General features: G+C 38.1%; 1 protein-coding gene across 7 annotated transcripts in view; it reads right to left on the reverse strand.

Moving 5' to 3' along the window:
• The window catches only part of Gria4 (glutamate ionotropic receptor AMPA type subunit 4), a 394,435-nt gene that overhangs the window by 13,852 nt on the left and 361,761 nt on the right, over positions 1–18,822 (reverse strand). For 3 of the 7 annotated variants that reach the window (XM_060368979.1, XM_060368987.1, XM_060368993.1), the window contains exon 15: positions 2,353–2,467. The exons of 3 other annotated variants lie outside the window; for them this stretch is intronic. In XM_060368979.1, the coding sequence (XP_060224962.1) occupies positions 2,353–2,467 (115 nt within the window). Of the gene's footprint in view, positions 1–2,352; positions 2,468–18,822 lie in introns of those variants that run through there. One more of the 7 variants, XM_060369002.1, reaches the window with a different exon arrangement.

An 18,822-nucleotide genomic window follows, 5' to 3' on the forward strand; every position in this document is an offset into this window, starting at 1 on the left:
TTTGCTTTTAGGAATAAAAAAGACACATACTTATTCTCAGATGCTTACTCAGGTCTGTGATATAGCAAACAGTTTCTTAAACTCAAGATGTGTAAAACTCACCCCTTTGTTGAATTCATGGTTTAATTACATCATAATGATTTTTTTGTGTGTGCAGATTTTTCCGACATACACAGATTTCTGTTTTGCTTGTTTTTCTCTGGACAATCTTTCTTGTACCCTAAAATAGGACTGATATTCATATTTGTAGGAAAATTAATCCATAGAGCATTGCTATACTGTTTGAGGGCTTGTTCTCATAAAATGCTCCAACAGTAATTTTCTGACTACATATCATATACATTTAAAAACGATTTATTTATTTTTTTATGTGCACTGATGTTCTGCCTGCATGTGTGTGTGAGCGTGCCAAAGCCTCTGGAACTGGAGTTACAGACAGCTGTGAGCTGCCATGTGGCTGCTGGGAATTGAACCCAGATCCTCTGGAAGAGCAGCCAGTGCTCTTAACTACTGAGCCATCTCTCCAGCCTCAACATATACATTTGAAGTGTTCTGGTACCAGTATAGCACATTTTCTGACATTTACAGTTTTCACACAGGAATACTTTTGTCCCCACACATAAATATGTGTATATGTTTGTGGAAAACTATTAGAAAATTTTAGGGAAGTTGGAGTTCAAAATATATAATTCATTAATTCACCACACTTTAAACTAATGCTATAATATACATGTGGTTTGCTCCCCCACACTCAGTTGAGACTTAATCCCTCAGTGTGACTGAGGGGGCAAGTGCTTTAAGAGGTCTGTGTAGTTACGGGACCTGAGCCTAATAATGGCTTAATGTTTTTGGTTGAGAGACTATGTTAGCCTTCTGGAGACTACATTAGGTTTAGAGGGGTTGGGTTGGTTCTCACAAGAGCAGGCTGTTACTTAGAAAGCTACCCTGACTTCTCACTGTTCTCTTCTCACTATCTGATCTGCTTGGCCTGGTTTTTACCTCCTCAATCTCTTACCCTCTCCTTTGCCACATGAAGCTGTTATGAAGTGTTATCTGTTATGAAGTGTTCAGAGTTCTTGCCCATGCTGTTTGGACTGTGTGCTTTCTTTATCAATTATTTAGGATCAGGCACTCTGTTATAGAAACAGAGGGGGAGAGAGAGAAAAAAGAGAGAGAGAAAGGGAGAGAGAGAGGGAGAGAGAGAAAGGATTAAGAGAATCCTGGAATCATGGCAAAATATTTATTTTTCTCTTCCTATAGAAGGGCTGGTTGTTATAAGAAAATATTAATGAACTCAGTTTTAGAGGCTTTTTAGACTGGAATCTGAGGGCTGTTAACACCAGATTTCTCAACAGGTACCTCTTGAAAACACAGATCCTACTGACGTTTAGGTGGTCCAGTGAGAAGTAGGAAGAGGAAGTATTTTTTTAGATTATGTAATAACTATGATTTTAAAGGTATAATTTAAAGTTTTAATTGTTTTTTATGAGTTGAAGCTAGTTTCTCAGTGAAAAATTTCCTATGTAGCTTATTGTTTTCTTTATAAGATAGATATGGGTATAAGTATAGAGAGAGATAGAAATAGATAGAGAGATAGAGATAAAGTACAGGTAGAAAGAGAGATCAGTATATATCAATACATACAAACATATACACATATATGTGTATATATGTATAATACATATATATATATATATATATATATATATATAGTTTTGGATCACTAGTTAGAATATCTCCAAATTATGTACCTTCTTATTTTTTGAAGAAATTAATTAGAAATGAGAAAAAATGATGAGGCAGGAATTATGATATGAATGAAGTAAAGACAAAGATGAGTTAGTATTACTTTGTAGTCTTATTATTTTCTGATTCATCCATTAATGGAAAACAAAACAATGATATAAATCACATATTGTCTTTTCATTGTTTCATTGCAATACTTTGTCTGGGAAAGCTTTCTGGTTGGAACTCTAGACAAATCAAGGTGGAGTCAGGTTATTGCTGTTAATTGGAGATATTTGGTAAAAGTCTGGCCAAACATGAATGCAGAAAACAAGTCACCCTTTTCTCTCTTTGCTGTTTCAGAGACATTTTTCTTTCCAAAACCAGCCCCACCAGCCCCATTTTCTTAAAGCCAGAGCTTCCCACATTTACTGCCTTTGAGGTTGTGTTCGTGTCACCAAATGAAAGCAGCTGCAAATATTTTTGCGTTGACAGTAATTGCATACAGAGTTTGTGAAGGCGTGAGACCGGCAAATCACGTGTGGGCAAGTTCATGGTTAGTCTCCCAGCAGATGCACCGATTACTGGACACACTGTTTACCCGCTCCTGGTGACATTGAGGCTAACCTTGGAGTCACCTCCCCCGCTGCCACATTCTCCTTTGTCGTACCACCATTTGTTTTTCAATTTGTCCAAGAGGCCTTGTTCATTCAGTTTTAAAACTGCGAGGTTAACAGCATTTCTTGAAACGATAAAACATATTTTGTAAGAAACTGTAGAGCTGTTAAGATGTTAGAAGGAACGAGGACTTAGCTCTTTTGTAAGCTTCCCCCAGATGCTAAATAAACCTCTCATTTTGCTATCTGGTAGCTCCTCCTCACACAGCAGCCCAAATGGAGGGCGGCTGTGCTCACTCAAATGCATTCAACCTGCAGTGCTAGCTGCTGCGCAGAGACACAGTGTGCTTATTGCATGGTAACTGAGAACATTGATTTCTTTCTTTTTTGTAAAACTGTAATAAACTTGTATTTACTAGTAATGGTGAGATAATTACACCCTGAATTCCTTTGCTCCTAAAAATGTCGAGGACCCCAAAGAGACTGAAATGAAAATTCATTCCCTGAAGGAAAACAAAATGTCATTAAAAACAACGAAACAGCAGCAACAACAAAACCCAGATCTTAATCCGGGTGTACTCAGCTCTTGACCCAAGGAGTATGGCTTGATGATTATTCCCTTTGTTATTCAGGGCTGTGAATTCTTTCAGAGTTGCAGATTTCCAGGTACTTTGACTTTCATAAGGCAGGAGACAATAATGGCTCTTACGGATGTTCTTATATAAAACTTTATGTTTGTTCTTAGCCACTAGATACAATTTAGAAATCGGGATCACAAATCCATTTCTGACTGTTTCAATTAAGCAGCTAAGCTTCAGGGCGTTATGCTGAACCGTTACCAAAGCCGCTCTAGGTTAGAGTTCTCTAGTTTCTCTTTGAGGGGAACAGCAGCAGTGCATTCTATCCTGATTCTCCTCCACGTGCTGTCAAAAAGGGTCAGAAGATTTTGACTTCCACGTATTTGGTAGGTCCTGCTTTCATAGCAGAGTTTGTAAGTGACCCATTAACTTTTTCAAGAGGACTTTCCAGTATTTAATGAGAATTGTTAACTCCTTGGAGTGGCTTATCTGCTGTGGAAATGTGGGCACAAATGTTCTGTCTGTGCCGTTTGGGCAGCACTGAGTTTGGACATTTCTTAAAGCCAAATGAATTACCAGTCAAATAAAACAAACATATGCATGGTTAGTGTGATTTACTAGTAAGATGTCATTTAGCTGCCTAACAATAGGTTTTGGTTATTTAACCTTGAACTGTCTGTTCATGTGTTTATTCTCTTAAAATGTGTTCCTGGCATTTCAGGTAAATGATGAACTTTTCCACTTCTGGATAGGATGAACCCTTTGGCAAGCGTACACAGGCCCTGAGGAAACTGCACCTGGGTTCAAGAGTTAGAACACCATTTACCAAATGCTAATTACATCATTAGCTGTTCCTACATTCAGAAGAAAGTGTTACATCAGTGAAGTAAAATCAGCATATTTCTAAATTAAACATTTTATAGTCAATTTTATCACCAATAAGACCAACTTAAAATTCATGCATGCATTTGATGAAGTAACATCTAATTAGAAAAAAAAATCTATTGTGAAGACAAAAAAAATCACTTAAATTTGTTTTGGTTCTCAAAAAATAAATCCCACAGAAATCAGAAAATTTGACTTTAGTGAATGAAAACTGTTAGTCTTCTATTTAGAACTTTTTCTTACTATATGCGTTAGCTCTGACAATTCGTATTACTTTGAGGTTTTAAAAATGCGGCAGTGTTCCAATTACTTCATATGGTGTTTCATACATTCCTTTCATTAAAAGAAAACCATTTCATGAGAGGGTTATTTAACAGGGTTGTAAGTCATACCCAAAGACAGTTTTACAGCACAATAGAAAAGAAACAAACAAAAAAGCAAAACAAAGGAATGAGTAAGAAAAATAAATCTGTATGTTGAGAAGATCGTTTAGAATCAAGCTCTCTGCAACATTATTCTCAGATATTGTCTTTCTAATACCATCAAATAGGCCATGTAAAAACAATTTAGTTTCACACTGCTATCCATCCATACAAATATATCTATGTTTGATAAGATATAAACACTTGACCAATAGTTAACTGCCCAGTTTACAATTAGTCTTCACATTTCCCTTGTAGAAGCCTGAGCTCCTTTGTGTATGTTTAATACTATCGTGTATATTAACTTACTTTTCTGCAATAATACAGTGTGGAAGGCATGAAAGCGCATTAATATTTAGAGATTGTATACAATATGACAAAAATTTTTCCATGTTAATTTGCAACTATGTGACAAAAGACGTTACTTTGTTTGCAATAGATTTGGGCTGTCTCAAAGCTCCTTGGATTGCTATTTAACTGTAGTGAAAACCACCTGTGTATGTGTCGTTTGAATCTGCTCTGTCTTAAGAAATGAATTACTTTTATATAGTGGTAAGAGTTACAATCATGAGGTGGCTTAAAATATGTAACACTTCTTCACTAATTTTACTAGAAGAGTTAAAAAATAATTTTTTTTTTCAGCTGAGGTGAATCCTAAAGAAAGTTAGTTGCCATGGCTACAGAAGTCATAAAGCACCAGGTCAATCAGGAACACAGAAAGCAGATCCCTGCTGCCAAGGACTTTATTGCAACTTTAGAAGCTCGTTCATACATTTCCGTCATTGTCTTCAAAACCAATATCAGAAACACTTACTGGTTGTCAGGGATATTCTTGCCTAATTAAGCATCAAAAAAGCTATGATGGCTGCTGGAACAGACGAGGGAGAGTAGACACTGTGGGCTCTTTGTTGCATTAATGATCTCTTTTGTATTAAATGCAACTTAAAGTCAACTTGAAAACAACTGATTTCTTTTAAAAGGGGAGGGCATGGTAGTGGTGGTAGTGGTAGAAAAGCAATGTTAACCACATCCTTGCTAGACGTAAGAACTTCATCTGAGAAACCAGGTTTGTAGAAATGAATTTTGTGGGCTGAAATAGGACCTACGTAATTCACTTATTTGCCTTGCATTTGATGCCTCATAGGGAGTTTAAGAAAAACTGTCCAATTAACTTTAGTATTCAGTTAGCAGTGATTACTGTTACAGGGGAATATGACTGCTTTGGAACAAGAGGTTCAGCTGTGTAAACCCCAGGACTTCTGGAAAGTGCTGGGGGACTTTTATTCCTGGACCAGCTCTTCCAATATATGAGACTTTGAAAATTCACCTCATTGCCCTAAACTTTCAAGGACTTCAATAATTCCTAACAAATCCTTTTGTTCTTACTTGAAAAGTCACATAAATCCAAGTGCAGAATGGGAATGGAAATGGAAGCATTTGCACTTATTCACTTTAGGGAGTCTAAAGAAAATAAGCTTTTTCTGGTAAAAAGGCGCATTTATCCCAGGTCTTTCACGTTTTCTTTTTTTTCTTGTGCCTCCACTAATGACTTCTCATCAATTTCTATTAATTCGGGTGTGCACGCTCTTGTAGTTACTGCATCCCTCATGCCTGAGGCTTATTTGTAATCAATTTATCTTGCCATGTAATTTATGTCCCTGTTGGGGAGGTATTAAAGTGTATGCGTGCATCTGGCTCCATGTCTACCCAAATAAATGGGGCAAACTGACAGTGCTTATGGATGGTAAAGTACTGTCTTGGGGGTGGGGTGGTGTGTGTTCATGAGCTTGCTCACTGGTACCTGAAGCTGTGAGCAAGAATGTGTGAGTGGTAGAGGAGGATGTTAGGACTTCTCAGCTTTATTTCTTTGAGAGAGGATTTTTCATTGACTCTGGTAAGCCAGTAGGCTCATGGGCAACAAAACCCCATCTCTCCTGTTGCCTCTGGCCCCCACAATGGTAGAGTTAATGAAGGCACATAGTCATACCCATACTTTTTTTTTTATATCGATGCTGGAATTTGAATCGAAGTACTCATGTTTGCCTGTCTAGTACCCTTACCCATTTATGCAGGCCTCAATAATATCATTTCAAAATGCAGACTAGAAATGGTGTTACTGCAATAATACAGAAACACTGCGTGTAAAATGAAACAGATCCTTAAATTTAGTCTCTGTCTCTCAGTGGGAAGCTGGGGTCACATATTGTTTGTAGATGAATAATTTTCAGTGGTTTCTTTACTCTGGCTGGAATGAGTTCCGTCCCATTTTACTAACTGAGCAAACATTTCGGTCTAAGGTGCCGTAAGCTGTGCACCTGATGAAATCTTCTGTCTGGACAACTGCAAGTTGGTACTACTCCTTTCTTTTATCCAGATGAGGATGCTTCACTGAATACAAAAACAAAACATCTCTCCTCAGCTTTAAGCCTATGACATCTTTGCTGCAGAGTTTTTCTATACTATATCTTGATACATTTTAAATAACTAGGATTACAATACCTACAATATTTACTTAAATGTGGCTGCAGATTTTCTTCAAAGATTTTCCAGCAAATCCTAACATTTGTGCTTTCAAACACCATCAAAATTAAGTGAGCTAATAAGGAATTGCATGACAAGTAAAATTCCTTTATAACTAGCAAGTATGTTTTAAGCAAAGGTAATTTTAAGCAGTTTCTGCCAGAAAAAAAAATACAAAGCATAGAAAATTAATACAACCTTACTTAAAACTAACTTAGTGAGTTAAAACAATATAAAAAATATAAAATATAAAAAATTCATACTGAAAGATAAAAATAATCATGATGCTAAGAATAGTCAAAGATTTAATAATATGGGCATTTTAATGTACTTAGAATAGAATTAAAAGCTAAAGAGGAAAGTTTTTTTTTAATATAAGAACTTTAAGATGATTCCCTTTAGATAACCAATCCTCACAAAGTAGGTAAAATGTTAGAAGAACACCTTTTAACAAATCCAGTAGTATGTCTACTTGTCAAAAGATAGAAGGAAATTATAATTCTTGAATAAAAAAATTAAGTTAGTTTGAGTTCATACCTCTTACAGAAGCTTGATTTAAATACTGGAAAACACAAGTATAGATTCACATGCATGGATTCAACCCTACTCTATAAAATTCTCCTAAATTAATGTCACTGCACTCTGTACAGCTACATAGGCATTAGTATTGAGAACATTAATAATCCACACAACTTTGCTTTATATTCATTAAAATGAACAATAAGGTAAGCTAGTATACGGCATAATCTCCAAAACACAAACTAAATAGATATCTAGATTTTTTTTTTTTGTGATCTCAGCATGAAAATAAACTGTCCATACTTCCACTGCTACCAAAAAATACAACAAATCACTTTACGGGTAAGGGGTTTTAAAATTTATTTTAATTACTTTCTATTCTTCCCTTCTTATTCACAATTCTCTGAATGGGTCTCATTAATAAAATCCAACTACGTTCAAAGAAAAAACCCAAAATGAAAAAGAAGCAACAACAAAAGCCCAACACACTGTCAAGTATTTTATGTGACTCAGGGATGGTTTGAACTGTCCACTGGATAGAACCTAGAATCACCTGGGAAGTGAGCCTCGCTGGGAATTGGCTCCATCGGGTTGGCTTTGGACGTGTCTTGGTTGAGGTGAAAAAACAGACTGAAAATGGTAGACACCATTCCTGGGCTTGGGGCCTTGCACTTTACAAGACCGAAGAAAGCTTGCAGGACATGCAAATGTTCAGTTCTGCCCCGGATGCCCGTATGATGCTACAAGCTCCTGTGGGTCCCACGGCTCTTGGGAACTTAGTGGGGACGCCCTCCGCGTCCGCCTCGGCTTCACCACTATGTTTGTCTACAAGCTAGAACTGTGAACCAAAAGAAACCTTTCCTCCTGTAAATTGCTTTTTTCTTTTTGTCAGAGTATTTAACACAGCAACAGAAATGAAACTAGAACAGACACATGCAAGTGCTGTGTCCAGGCCAAACCTTCTAACTACTTTGTATCGACTCCAATCTGAAGAAGCAGAACCTAGGCGTTTTTGTCAAGCGGCTCAGGGAACCCTAGCTGGCCTGGAGGATGTCATTGGCTTTGGTGTACTTGCTTTCGTCTCTTGAGTCAGGGGCTGGAAGCCCCTTGGTTTCGATGGTATGCAGGAGACTAAGCATGATTAATTTCTTAGGGAGACCTTCATGGTTTAGGCTTCAACTAAGTCCCAGAAAGCTGAACAAATGAGTAGATACTAGACTCTAGCTTCCAGCAATTTTTGTTTGTTCTTTGGAATTTGCATGCCTAATTCTATTTAAGAAGTCTGAAAAAGGTTACTATGATTACTGTAAGGCTGTTGGCCAGGCATTCATTTAGTTATATATTGTAACATGAAAATTTTAATTACTGCGCGCGCGCGCGTGCGCGCGCGCGTGTGTGTGTGTGTGTGTGTGTGTGTGTGAGCAGATGTGGATGTCTGTGCATGCAGAGCCTAGAGGAGACCATTGCATGTTTTTTTTTTTTTTTTTTTTTTCCCTCTCAGCTCTCTTCCTTAATCTTTGAGGCAAGGTTACTTTCTGAGCCTGGATCTAGGCTGGCTCCAACAAGCACTAGCGAGCCTCTTGTCCCCGCCCCGAGCAGTGTTGAGGTTAGAGGTGACCATGGCCAAAAAAATATATTTCAGGTCCTGTGTTTGAGCAGCAAGCACTCTAAACTACTGAACCATCTTCTCAGCCCCTTAATTATGTTAATGTTGAATATTTTAAGGTTACTCTTCATCAGTATTTCATTTAGCATAGTTTCATGTTGTTAATTTTAGATCACAGATTATAATTTGTAACCTACATCAGTCATGGGTCTCTGATGAAAGCCTGATTTTTTTTCAATAAAAATGCATGAAGATGTACACATTTAACTGGTATGTGATTAAAGGTGCTTCCTAGACTTTAGAAAGTTGGTAATGCATATGGACTCAAATATCTGCACTATACTCTAGCAACACTTGTTTTAAAATTAATTTGTGCGTTCTCTCATGCATGCCTATTAGAAACAGGAGATATGAAAACAAACTGAGATCATGCTGCTTTCACAACTTCAGTAGAGAGGTTTTGGATCTGTCATTGGTCTAGAAGCAGTTTCCAAGGTTCTACATCAATTTGTGGTCATTAAGTAAACATATCATAAAAGAGATTTTAAAAAATAAATGGTGAGAAAAATTTCAAAATTGTTGAAAGATATTTTCAGTTACGTTTAAGTAAATGAAGAAAATACCAAGGAATCTATCTTAAATACTGTTAATTTTATTTTGTTAAGGGGTCCTCTTTGAGGCTGTAAGGAGTCTACACCGTCTACATCATTGTTTTTGCAAGTCTTACAAAGGGGAGTTTTGCGTGGGGCCGTGACCAGATGCATTGTAAAATGTGAACCACTTTGTGTTTCCTAGGAACAGAACTTAATTTTCAAACTGAGGCCATCATTAGTCTAAAGTGCAGTTCAGACAACTAAAAACTGGTTGCTGTCAGTCACTGCACGTGGGGCGTTCTGCGACACGGTAGCACATGCCTCAGCCTTGCTGGCTTGAGGGAAAGTGGTACAGGCTCTGGTGTGTTCTAGAGTTCTAGACTTCGGGTTTTTCTACTCTCTCGATTCTTCTTCTTCTCTTCCTAATCTGATTCTAGAATTCTGATCCAGTCCATGAAGCACAGACCATACTTTCTTTTATAGCCTTGCCTGCTTTCTAAAAACCTTCAAGGAGTGCTTTAAGGACTTAAAATCTTGAGAATATTTTTTGAGTCAATGTGTGGGCTAGAGGTTCTCTTCTCTTTTCTCACTTCACAGAGATAATCATTGGGGCCTAATGAAAGTTAGGTGACTTGTCCAGCAAAGCCCAGCTGGCTAGGAGTCATCTGCCTTCTTGTCCAGTGCTCTTTCTTGACTCTCTGCTCCTTGTCAAAGTTCTTTCCTGTGTCCTACTGCTATTTCCATCCTGCTATGTCTCTCTGAGGAACTTGTCCTTTTCCTTAGAAGTTTCCCAGGCTTGGTAAGGATTTTCCCTGATTGAGCTGCGGAGGGCATTTGTCTTATATCTACCCTGCATGAGTAAGCGGTATCTCTGATGTTGCTGTCTATTACACTCAAATGAAACCTGAAAGCTGGGTTTTCAGTTCAACACTTATTTCTTAACTATGGATGGAACAGGTGCAGGTAATCTTTTTCTAAGGAAGTGATGTCAAGAAACTTTATGGTGGTGATTTAACTACATGGTAACACAGACTTTTTCCCCAAGGTTGGGGAATAAGGTACATATTTGAATACATACAATGGTCTTAGTGATCTAATCTCTAAGGTTTGGATCCCTAATAATGTCATCACAAAGAAACCTGAAAACTTACTTAGAAGAAATAGCAGGATAAAAACATACCTAAAGTAACAAGACCCAACCACAAAACTGCAATCTAATATTTGAATTTTCACTTCCCTTCCTTTTGTATAGTCAGCCACCATTAAGAACTGTTATTGTAAAAAGTCCCCCTGGATTTGTATTCTATTTCTGCTGTACTGGGCCTTATCACCTAGCACCAGGTCCACCGGCTGTCTCACTCCCTCGGCGCCCAGAGCCAGAATAAACTCTATTCTTTGCAGTGATGCAGCACATTGACAAACACCTTCCGCGATTTGTGGTCACTTCAAGATATTATTGTAACTTTTCGGAAATTCAAATCTATATTTTTAAAGTATAATGTTTTTATTATATGATAAGACTGACTATTAAACAAATGAGAAAAGAGGGGTCTAAACCGGAAGGCTACTCACTGGCAATATTTACCTGAGCTGAAGTCTACTCAACGCTCTAGTCCTCTACGTACACCTCTGCTTCTAGCCAGGGTGGTTTCCTGATGGGTCCAATGGCCTTTTGCTTAGAATTAACCCCAAATTCAATAGGCCCTTTATCAGTAATTTCTCTCTGCCTTCCTCTCATATTTTCTACATCTTCTATTTGCCCATAATCACTTACTGACTTATATTCAACCAATATTCACTGCTTATCTATCTGGACTCTCTGTATAAAGTTTCTCTCAGACACTTCAGATTGTGTAAGGATAGTATCTTCTATGGGGGACAGTCATGGCTCCATCACAGGCTTGTTTATAACATAATATGTGTCTGGGTTCTGCTTGCTCAGAGAGCAGCAGCTATATCTTAGATGTAAAACAAGGCATAGATGTGATACTCAATAAATACTACCCCACAGAATTACCTTTTCCGAGTATATGAAATCAATGCTTCAAAACTTTGTATTAAATGTTTGCAAGAAAGACACTGAAATATTACCCCACCATCTATAAAAATAATGCCAGATAATTTGTCAACAAAATAATCTAGGAAGGTGCTTCATTGGCATTACAGCTAAAGGGGTCATTCATGAACTTTGTTTCTCCAGCATGAAAGAATACTGATAAAATAAAAAAATATACAATTGGCATTTTAATGTCAAAGGGAATATAACATTACCATCCAAAATAATAATAATAATAAAAAAACCCAGATAAGGTGCTTTTGCAAATCAACTTCAGTCTGGTTACATTTATCCTATAAAACCCCTTTAGATAAGACTTCTGTTACAAGAGCTTTACCCACCTTCTTGAGGCCTGCTGGGCTCATCTAGGTTATAACCCTTCACTCCAATCCCCTGCCTATAGGTCCAACTGTGATATAGCCAGCAGAGAAAAGCCACGACTACTCCCTGAGTTCCAACCCCCAGCCCACGGCTCTACCTGCCTCCTGAGGAGGACTCCTGGGGTCTATGAGCATCCAGCCTCTAGCCCATAGCTCTATCTGCTTTCTAGAGGAGACCTTTGGGGACTCAGGGACACCTGAAACCAGCCACAGGCTCATAGCTTTACCAAGCTGTGAGGAGACCTGTCAGGCCTCAGGATCATCTGGCTCTGCCCACATTCCTGAGGAGTCCAGCAGGCACCAGGATCACCTAGACAGTATCAGGCACAACCAGATGACTAAAGGCCAGTATAAGAGAAAAAATCAACAAGAGCTAAGGCAATATGGTACCACCAGAACCCAGCTGTCCTACTACAATAAGGCCCAGACATCCTAACACAGATGAAACACAAGAAAATGACCTTAAATTTATTTGTATGAAGCTGATAGAGGCCTTTAAAGAAGAAATAAATAAATACTTTAAAGAAATACAGGAAAATACAATCAAACACATAGAGGTTTTTTTAAAAAAAGAAATGAATAAATCCCTTAAAGAAATGCAGAAAAATACAAAGAAAGAAATGAAAAAAATCATTTAAGACCTGAGAATGGAAATAGAAGCAATAAAGAAAACACAAACTGAGGGAATCCTGGAGATGGAAAACTTAGGGAAGAGAACAGGAACTATATACATAAGCATTATTAAACGAATACAAGAGATGGAAGAGAGAATCTCCACAGTAGAACATACAATTGAATAGATACATTTGTCAAATAAAATGTTAAATCTAAAAAGTTCCTGATATAAAGTATCCAAGAAATCAGGAATACGGTGAAAAGACAAAACCTAAGAATAATAGGAATAGAAGAAAGAAAAGATTCCATGTTCCAAGGACCAGAAAATATTTTCAACAAAATTATAGAAGAAAGGTTTCATAACCTAAAGAAAGAGATGCTTATAAACATACAAGAAGCCTACAGAACACTAAATAGATTGTACCAGGAAAAAATCCCCCTGCCTTATAATACTCAAAACACCAAATGTACAGAATAAAGAAAAAATAAGTCACATATAAAGGCAGACCTATCAGAATCACACCTGACTTCCCAACAGACACTCTAAATCCAGGTCTAGGGCAGGTGTCTTGCAGAATCTAAGAGACCACAGATGTCATCCCAGACAACACATTTAATGACAAAATCAAATTTAAACAATAAATATGCACAAACCCAGCCTTACAGAAGATATTAGAAGAAAAATGCCAACACAATAAGGTTAATTACACCCAAGAAAACACAGGAAATAGATAAACTCACTGCAGCAAAACCAAAAGAAGAGATGCACACACACACACACACACTACGACCACCAACATCAAAATAACAGAAACTAACAATCATTGGTCTCAACATCAATGGACTCATTTCTCAATAAAAAGACTCAGGCTAACAGAATGGATGTGCAAATAGAATCCATCATTCTGCTGCTTACACAAAACACACATCAGTGACAAAGACAGATATTACCTCAGAATAAAGGACTGGAAAAATGTTTTCCAAGCAAACATACCCAAGAAGCAAGCTGGAGTATATATCTAATAAAATATCTAATAAGATATAAAATATAATATCTAATAAAATAGAGTTTCAACCAAAATTAATCAAAGGATATGAGAAGGACAGACACTTCACTCATCAAAGGAAAAGTCCACCAAGATGACATCTCAGTTCAGAACATTTATGTCACAAATATAAGGACACTCATATTTGTAAAAGAAACATTATAAAAGCTTAAATAATGAAACTAACAAGTGTCATGAATTGAATGGACCTAACAGATATCTATACAACTTTTCATCCAAACACAAAAGAATATATCTTCTTCTCAGAACCTAATGGGATCTTCTCCAAAATTGACCATATAGTCAGTTACAAAGTCAGCCTCAACCAATACAAGAAAATTGAAGTAAACCCTTGTGTCTTCTCAGATAACTATGGATTAAAGCTGGGCATCAAGAACAACAGAAACAACAGAAAACCTACAAACTCATGGAAATTGAACAAGTATATACTCAATGACCCAACGGCCAGGGAAGAAATGAAGAAAGAAATTAAAGATGTTCTAGAATTTAATGAAAATGAAGGTACAACATACCCCAAATTACGGGACCCAGTGAAAGCAATGCTAAGAAAAAGGTTCATAAGTGCCTTCATGAAGAAATTGGAGAGCTCTTATACTAGCACCTTAACAGCACATCTGGAAGCTCTAGAAAAAAGAGAAGCAAATACACCTAAGAGCAGTAGATGGCAGGAAACAATCAACCTCAGGGCCAAAATCAATATATTAGAAACAACAAGAACGAAAAAGAGAATCAATGAAACCAAGAGCTGGTTCTTTGAGAAAATCCAGAGCATAGACAAACCTGTAGCCAAACTAAAAGCCCGAGAGACTGTATACAAATTAACAAAATCAGAAATGAAAAGGGTTTATTACAGCAGACACTGAGAAAATCCAAAGAATCATTAGGTCATACTTTAAAAGCCTGTACAAGACAACATTGAAAAATCTAAAGGAAATAATGGATGATTTTCTTGACAGACTCTACTTACCAAAGTTAAATGAAGATCAGGTAAACAATTTAAATATACCTACAACCCCTAAGGAAATAGAAGCAGTCATTAAAAGCCACCCAACTGAAAAAAGCTCAGGGCCAGATGGTTTCAGTAAGGAATTCTACCAGTCTTTCAAAGAAGAGCTAATACTGAGACTCCTCAAAATATTCCACAAATTAGAAACAGAAGGAACATTGCCAAACTCATCCTATGAAGCCACGTCACCCTGATACTGAAATCACATAAAGACTCAACAAAAAAAGAATTTCAGACCAATCTCCTTTATGAATATTGATACAAAAATCACTTAATAAAACACTCACAAACTGAATCCAAGAACACATCAAATACATCATCCACCATGATCAAGTAGGCTTCATCCCAAGGATGCAGGGGTGGTTCAATAAATGAAAATCCATCAACGCAATCCACCATATAAACAAGCTGAAAGAAAAAGACCACATGATCAACTCATTAGATGCTGAAAAAGCTTTTGACAAAATCTAACAATTCTTCATGTTAAATGCCTTGAAAAGAGCAGCAATACAAGGGGCATACCTAAAAATAAATAAAGGCACTGTACAGAAAGTCTATAGCCAACATCAAATTAAATAGAGAGAAACTTAAGAGCAATTCCACTAAAATCAGGGATAAGACAAGGTTGCCTACTCTCTCTGTATCTCTTCAATATAGTACACGAAGTCTTAGCTAGAACAATAAGACAGCTAAAGGAGATCATGGGGATACAAATTAGAAAGGAAGAAGTCAAAGTGTTACTAATTTTTTTTAACTCTTTGAGTTCTTTATATATTCTGGATATTAGCCCTCTGTCAGTTAAAAAATAGGGTACAGAGCTAAACAGAATTCTTAATTGAGGAATATCAAATTGCAGAGAAACACTTAAAGAAATGCTCAGTGTCCTTAGTCATCAGGAAAATGCAAACCAAAACAAACCTGAGATTTTACCTTACACCTGTCAGATTGGCTAAGATAAAAAACTCAGGTGACAATAAATGTTGGAGAGGATGTGGAGAAAGAGGAACCCTACTCCACTGCTGGTAGGAATGTAAACTTATACTACCACTTTGGCAATCAGTCTGGTGCTTTCTCAATTAGGAGTAGCACTTCCTCAAGATACAGCTATACCACTCCTAGGCATATATCCAAAATATGTTCAAATACACAACAAGGACATTTGCTCAACCATGTTCAGAACAGCTTTATTTGTAATAGCCAGAACCTAGAAACAACCCAGATGTCCCTCAACTGAGGAATGGAAACAGAAATTGTGGTATATTTATACAATGGAATACTATTCAGCAATTAAAAACAAGGAAATCATGAAATTTGCAGGCAAATGGTGGGACCTAGAAAAGATCATCCTGAGTGAGGTATCCCAGAAACAGCAAGACATACATGGTATATACTCACTCATAAGTGGATATTAGACATAGAATATAGGGTAAACATACTAAAATCTGTACACCTAAAGAAGCTAAACAAGAAGGAGGACCATGGGTAATATGATCAACCCTCACTCAGAAAGATAAACAGGATGGACATTGGAAGAATGAGAAAACAGTAAACAGGACAGAAGCCTCCTCCAGAGGGCCTCTGAAAGACTCTACCCAGAAGTGTATCAAAGCATGTGCTGAGAGTTATAACCAAACTTTGGGCAGAGTGCAGGGAATATTATGAAAGAAGGGGGAGATAGAAAGAGGACCGGAGCTCCACAAGAAGAGCAACAGAACCAACAAATTGGCACAGGTGTGTTCTGAGACTGATATTCCAATGAAGGACCATTTACAGATATAACCTAGTAGCCCATGGCAGCTCAATATCCAAGTGGGTCTCTTAGTAAGGGGAACAGGAACTGTCTCTGACATGAACTCAGTGTCTGGCTCTTTGATCACCTCCCACTGATGGGGGAACAGCCTTACCAGGGCACAGAGGAGGACAATGCAGCCAATCCTGATGAGACCTGATAGGCTAGGGTCAGATGGAAGGGGAGGAGGACTTCCTTTATCATGGACTAGGGGAGGGGCATGGGAGGAGACAAGGGAGGGAGGGTGGGATTGGGAGAGAATGAAGAAGGGGGCTACAGCTGGGATACAAAGTGAATAAACCATAATTCATATAAAAAACAAAAATAAAAAATAAAAAAGTATCACTATATGCAGATGCTATGATAGTATACATGAGTGACTCCCAAATTCTACCAGAGAACTCCTTCAGCTGATAAACACCTCCAGCAAAGTGGATGGATACAAAATTAACTAAAAAAATCTGTAGCCCTTTTGTTTACAAATGACAAATGGGCTGGAAAAGAAATTAAGGAAACAACACCCTTCACAATAGCCACAAATAATATAAAACATCTTGGAGTAACTCTAATCAAGCAAGTGAAAGACCTGTATGACAAGAACTTCAAGTCTCTGAAGAAACTGACATGAACTCAGAAGAAGATATATGAAGATGGAAAGATCTCCCATGCTCATGGATCAGTAAGATTGACATAGTAAAAGTGGACATCTTACCAAAAGCAATCTACAGATTCAGTGCAATTCCCATTGAAATACCAACACAATTCCTTACAGACCTTTTTGAAAGGGCAAATCTCAACTTCATATGGAAAAACAAACAAACAAAGAAACAAAAACTAGAATAACTAAAACGATCCTGTATAATAGACGATTTCCTGGAGGTGTCACAATTTCTGGTCACAAGCTGTACTACAGAGCAAGAATAAAAATGTGTGGTGAGGTAAGATGTGGGCATCCAGTGTGTACTACAGCTACGGGGCAGAAGATCAGAGACTGAAACAGGTGAGCAAACAGGTGGCAAGATCCAAAACCCCAACGTTGGTGCTTCTTATACCTGAGGGGACATCTAGGTATTTGGGAACAATTGGATACAGACCCCCCCATGGGTGTCTCCTGGGTCGAGGAGACACAAACTGTGACACCCCCTTCCCCCATGCACTTTCATCCCTTTCTGCCCTTTCTGCAAGTACAGGCCTCCCGGCCGGAGCTGCTCCAGCAGTCAAACACCAGATCCCTTGCACTTCCCCAAGGCAGCGTCTAGATTCCTGGGACAGCATCCCAACCTCCAAACCATGGTCCTACTGGTTTCCTTGTGGAGACCAGGTCGACAGTAAAATCATATGGATTCTGGATCTAAGGTGGAAGAGCCCAGATGCATCTGTGTCCCAGGAGCTGCAGCTCAGCTGGATGCTCCACGATTGCCACCTGAGGTGGATGCCCTCCTCTTAGTCACCACCTGAGATGCCTACACTCAGCTCCTCAAAGCACCTGCACCAACACCCCGGCCATTCAAGGCACCTGGCTAGTACTCCTGCCATTCAAGGCACCTGCACCCTGCCTTCTGAAACACCCACAACAGTGTGGCTGCATCTGAAACACCAGCACCCATTTGTGTTCCCCGGGGACCTCTCTTCTCATCCTGAAGACCACTCCAGACACAAGATGAGCAGATCCAGTCTTTGGTGCAAGTTCAAAGGACCAACAGCCAAGGCAATGGACAACCAAGTGGCTAAAGACCATCATAAGAACACAATCATCAAAACCCAAGACATCATGGCTCCACCAGAGGCACCCCCCAAAATGGATATTGTAGTGCAGCTGAAACACAGAAAAATGACCTTAAACCTATGCTTATGCAGCAATTAGAGGCATATAACAAGGAAACAAACAAATCTCTCAAAGAAATACAGGAAATACAACGAAGTAAATAAAGATCATGAAGGACAGACAGGAAACCACAAACAGTTGAAGGAAATGAAAAAAAAAAAAAAAAAGAAAAAGCTGCTCAAGACCTGAAAATGAATTTAGAATCAATAAAGAAAACACAAACCAATAAAGAAAACCCTGGAGATAGAAAACTTAGAGAAGAGATCAGGAACCACAAAGGTAAGCATCACTAACAGAATACAAGAGATGGAGGACAGAATGTCAGGCGTTGAAGATACAATTGATGAAATTGATACATTTCTTAAAGAAAACATTAAGACAGGAAAGTTCCTGACACGAAAGGTCCAAGAATTCAAGGACCCTATGAAAAGATGAAACTTAAAAACAATAGAAACAAATGTAAAAGAAGATTCCAGGCTCCAAAGTCCAGAAACTATTTTCAAGGAAATCATAGGCGAAAACGTCCCCAACCTAAAGAAAAAGATGTCCTTAAATATACAAGAGGCTCTCTGACATGAACTCATGGAGAAGCCAGTCCTGATGAGACCTGATAGACTAG

This window comes from Meriones unguiculatus, chromosome 1 (genome assembly GCF_030254825.1).
Source record: "Meriones unguiculatus strain TT.TT164.6M chromosome 1, Bangor_MerUng_6.1, whole genome shotgun sequence".
Lineage (NCBI taxonomy): Eukaryota > Metazoa > Chordata > Mammalia > Rodentia > Muridae > Meriones > Meriones unguiculatus.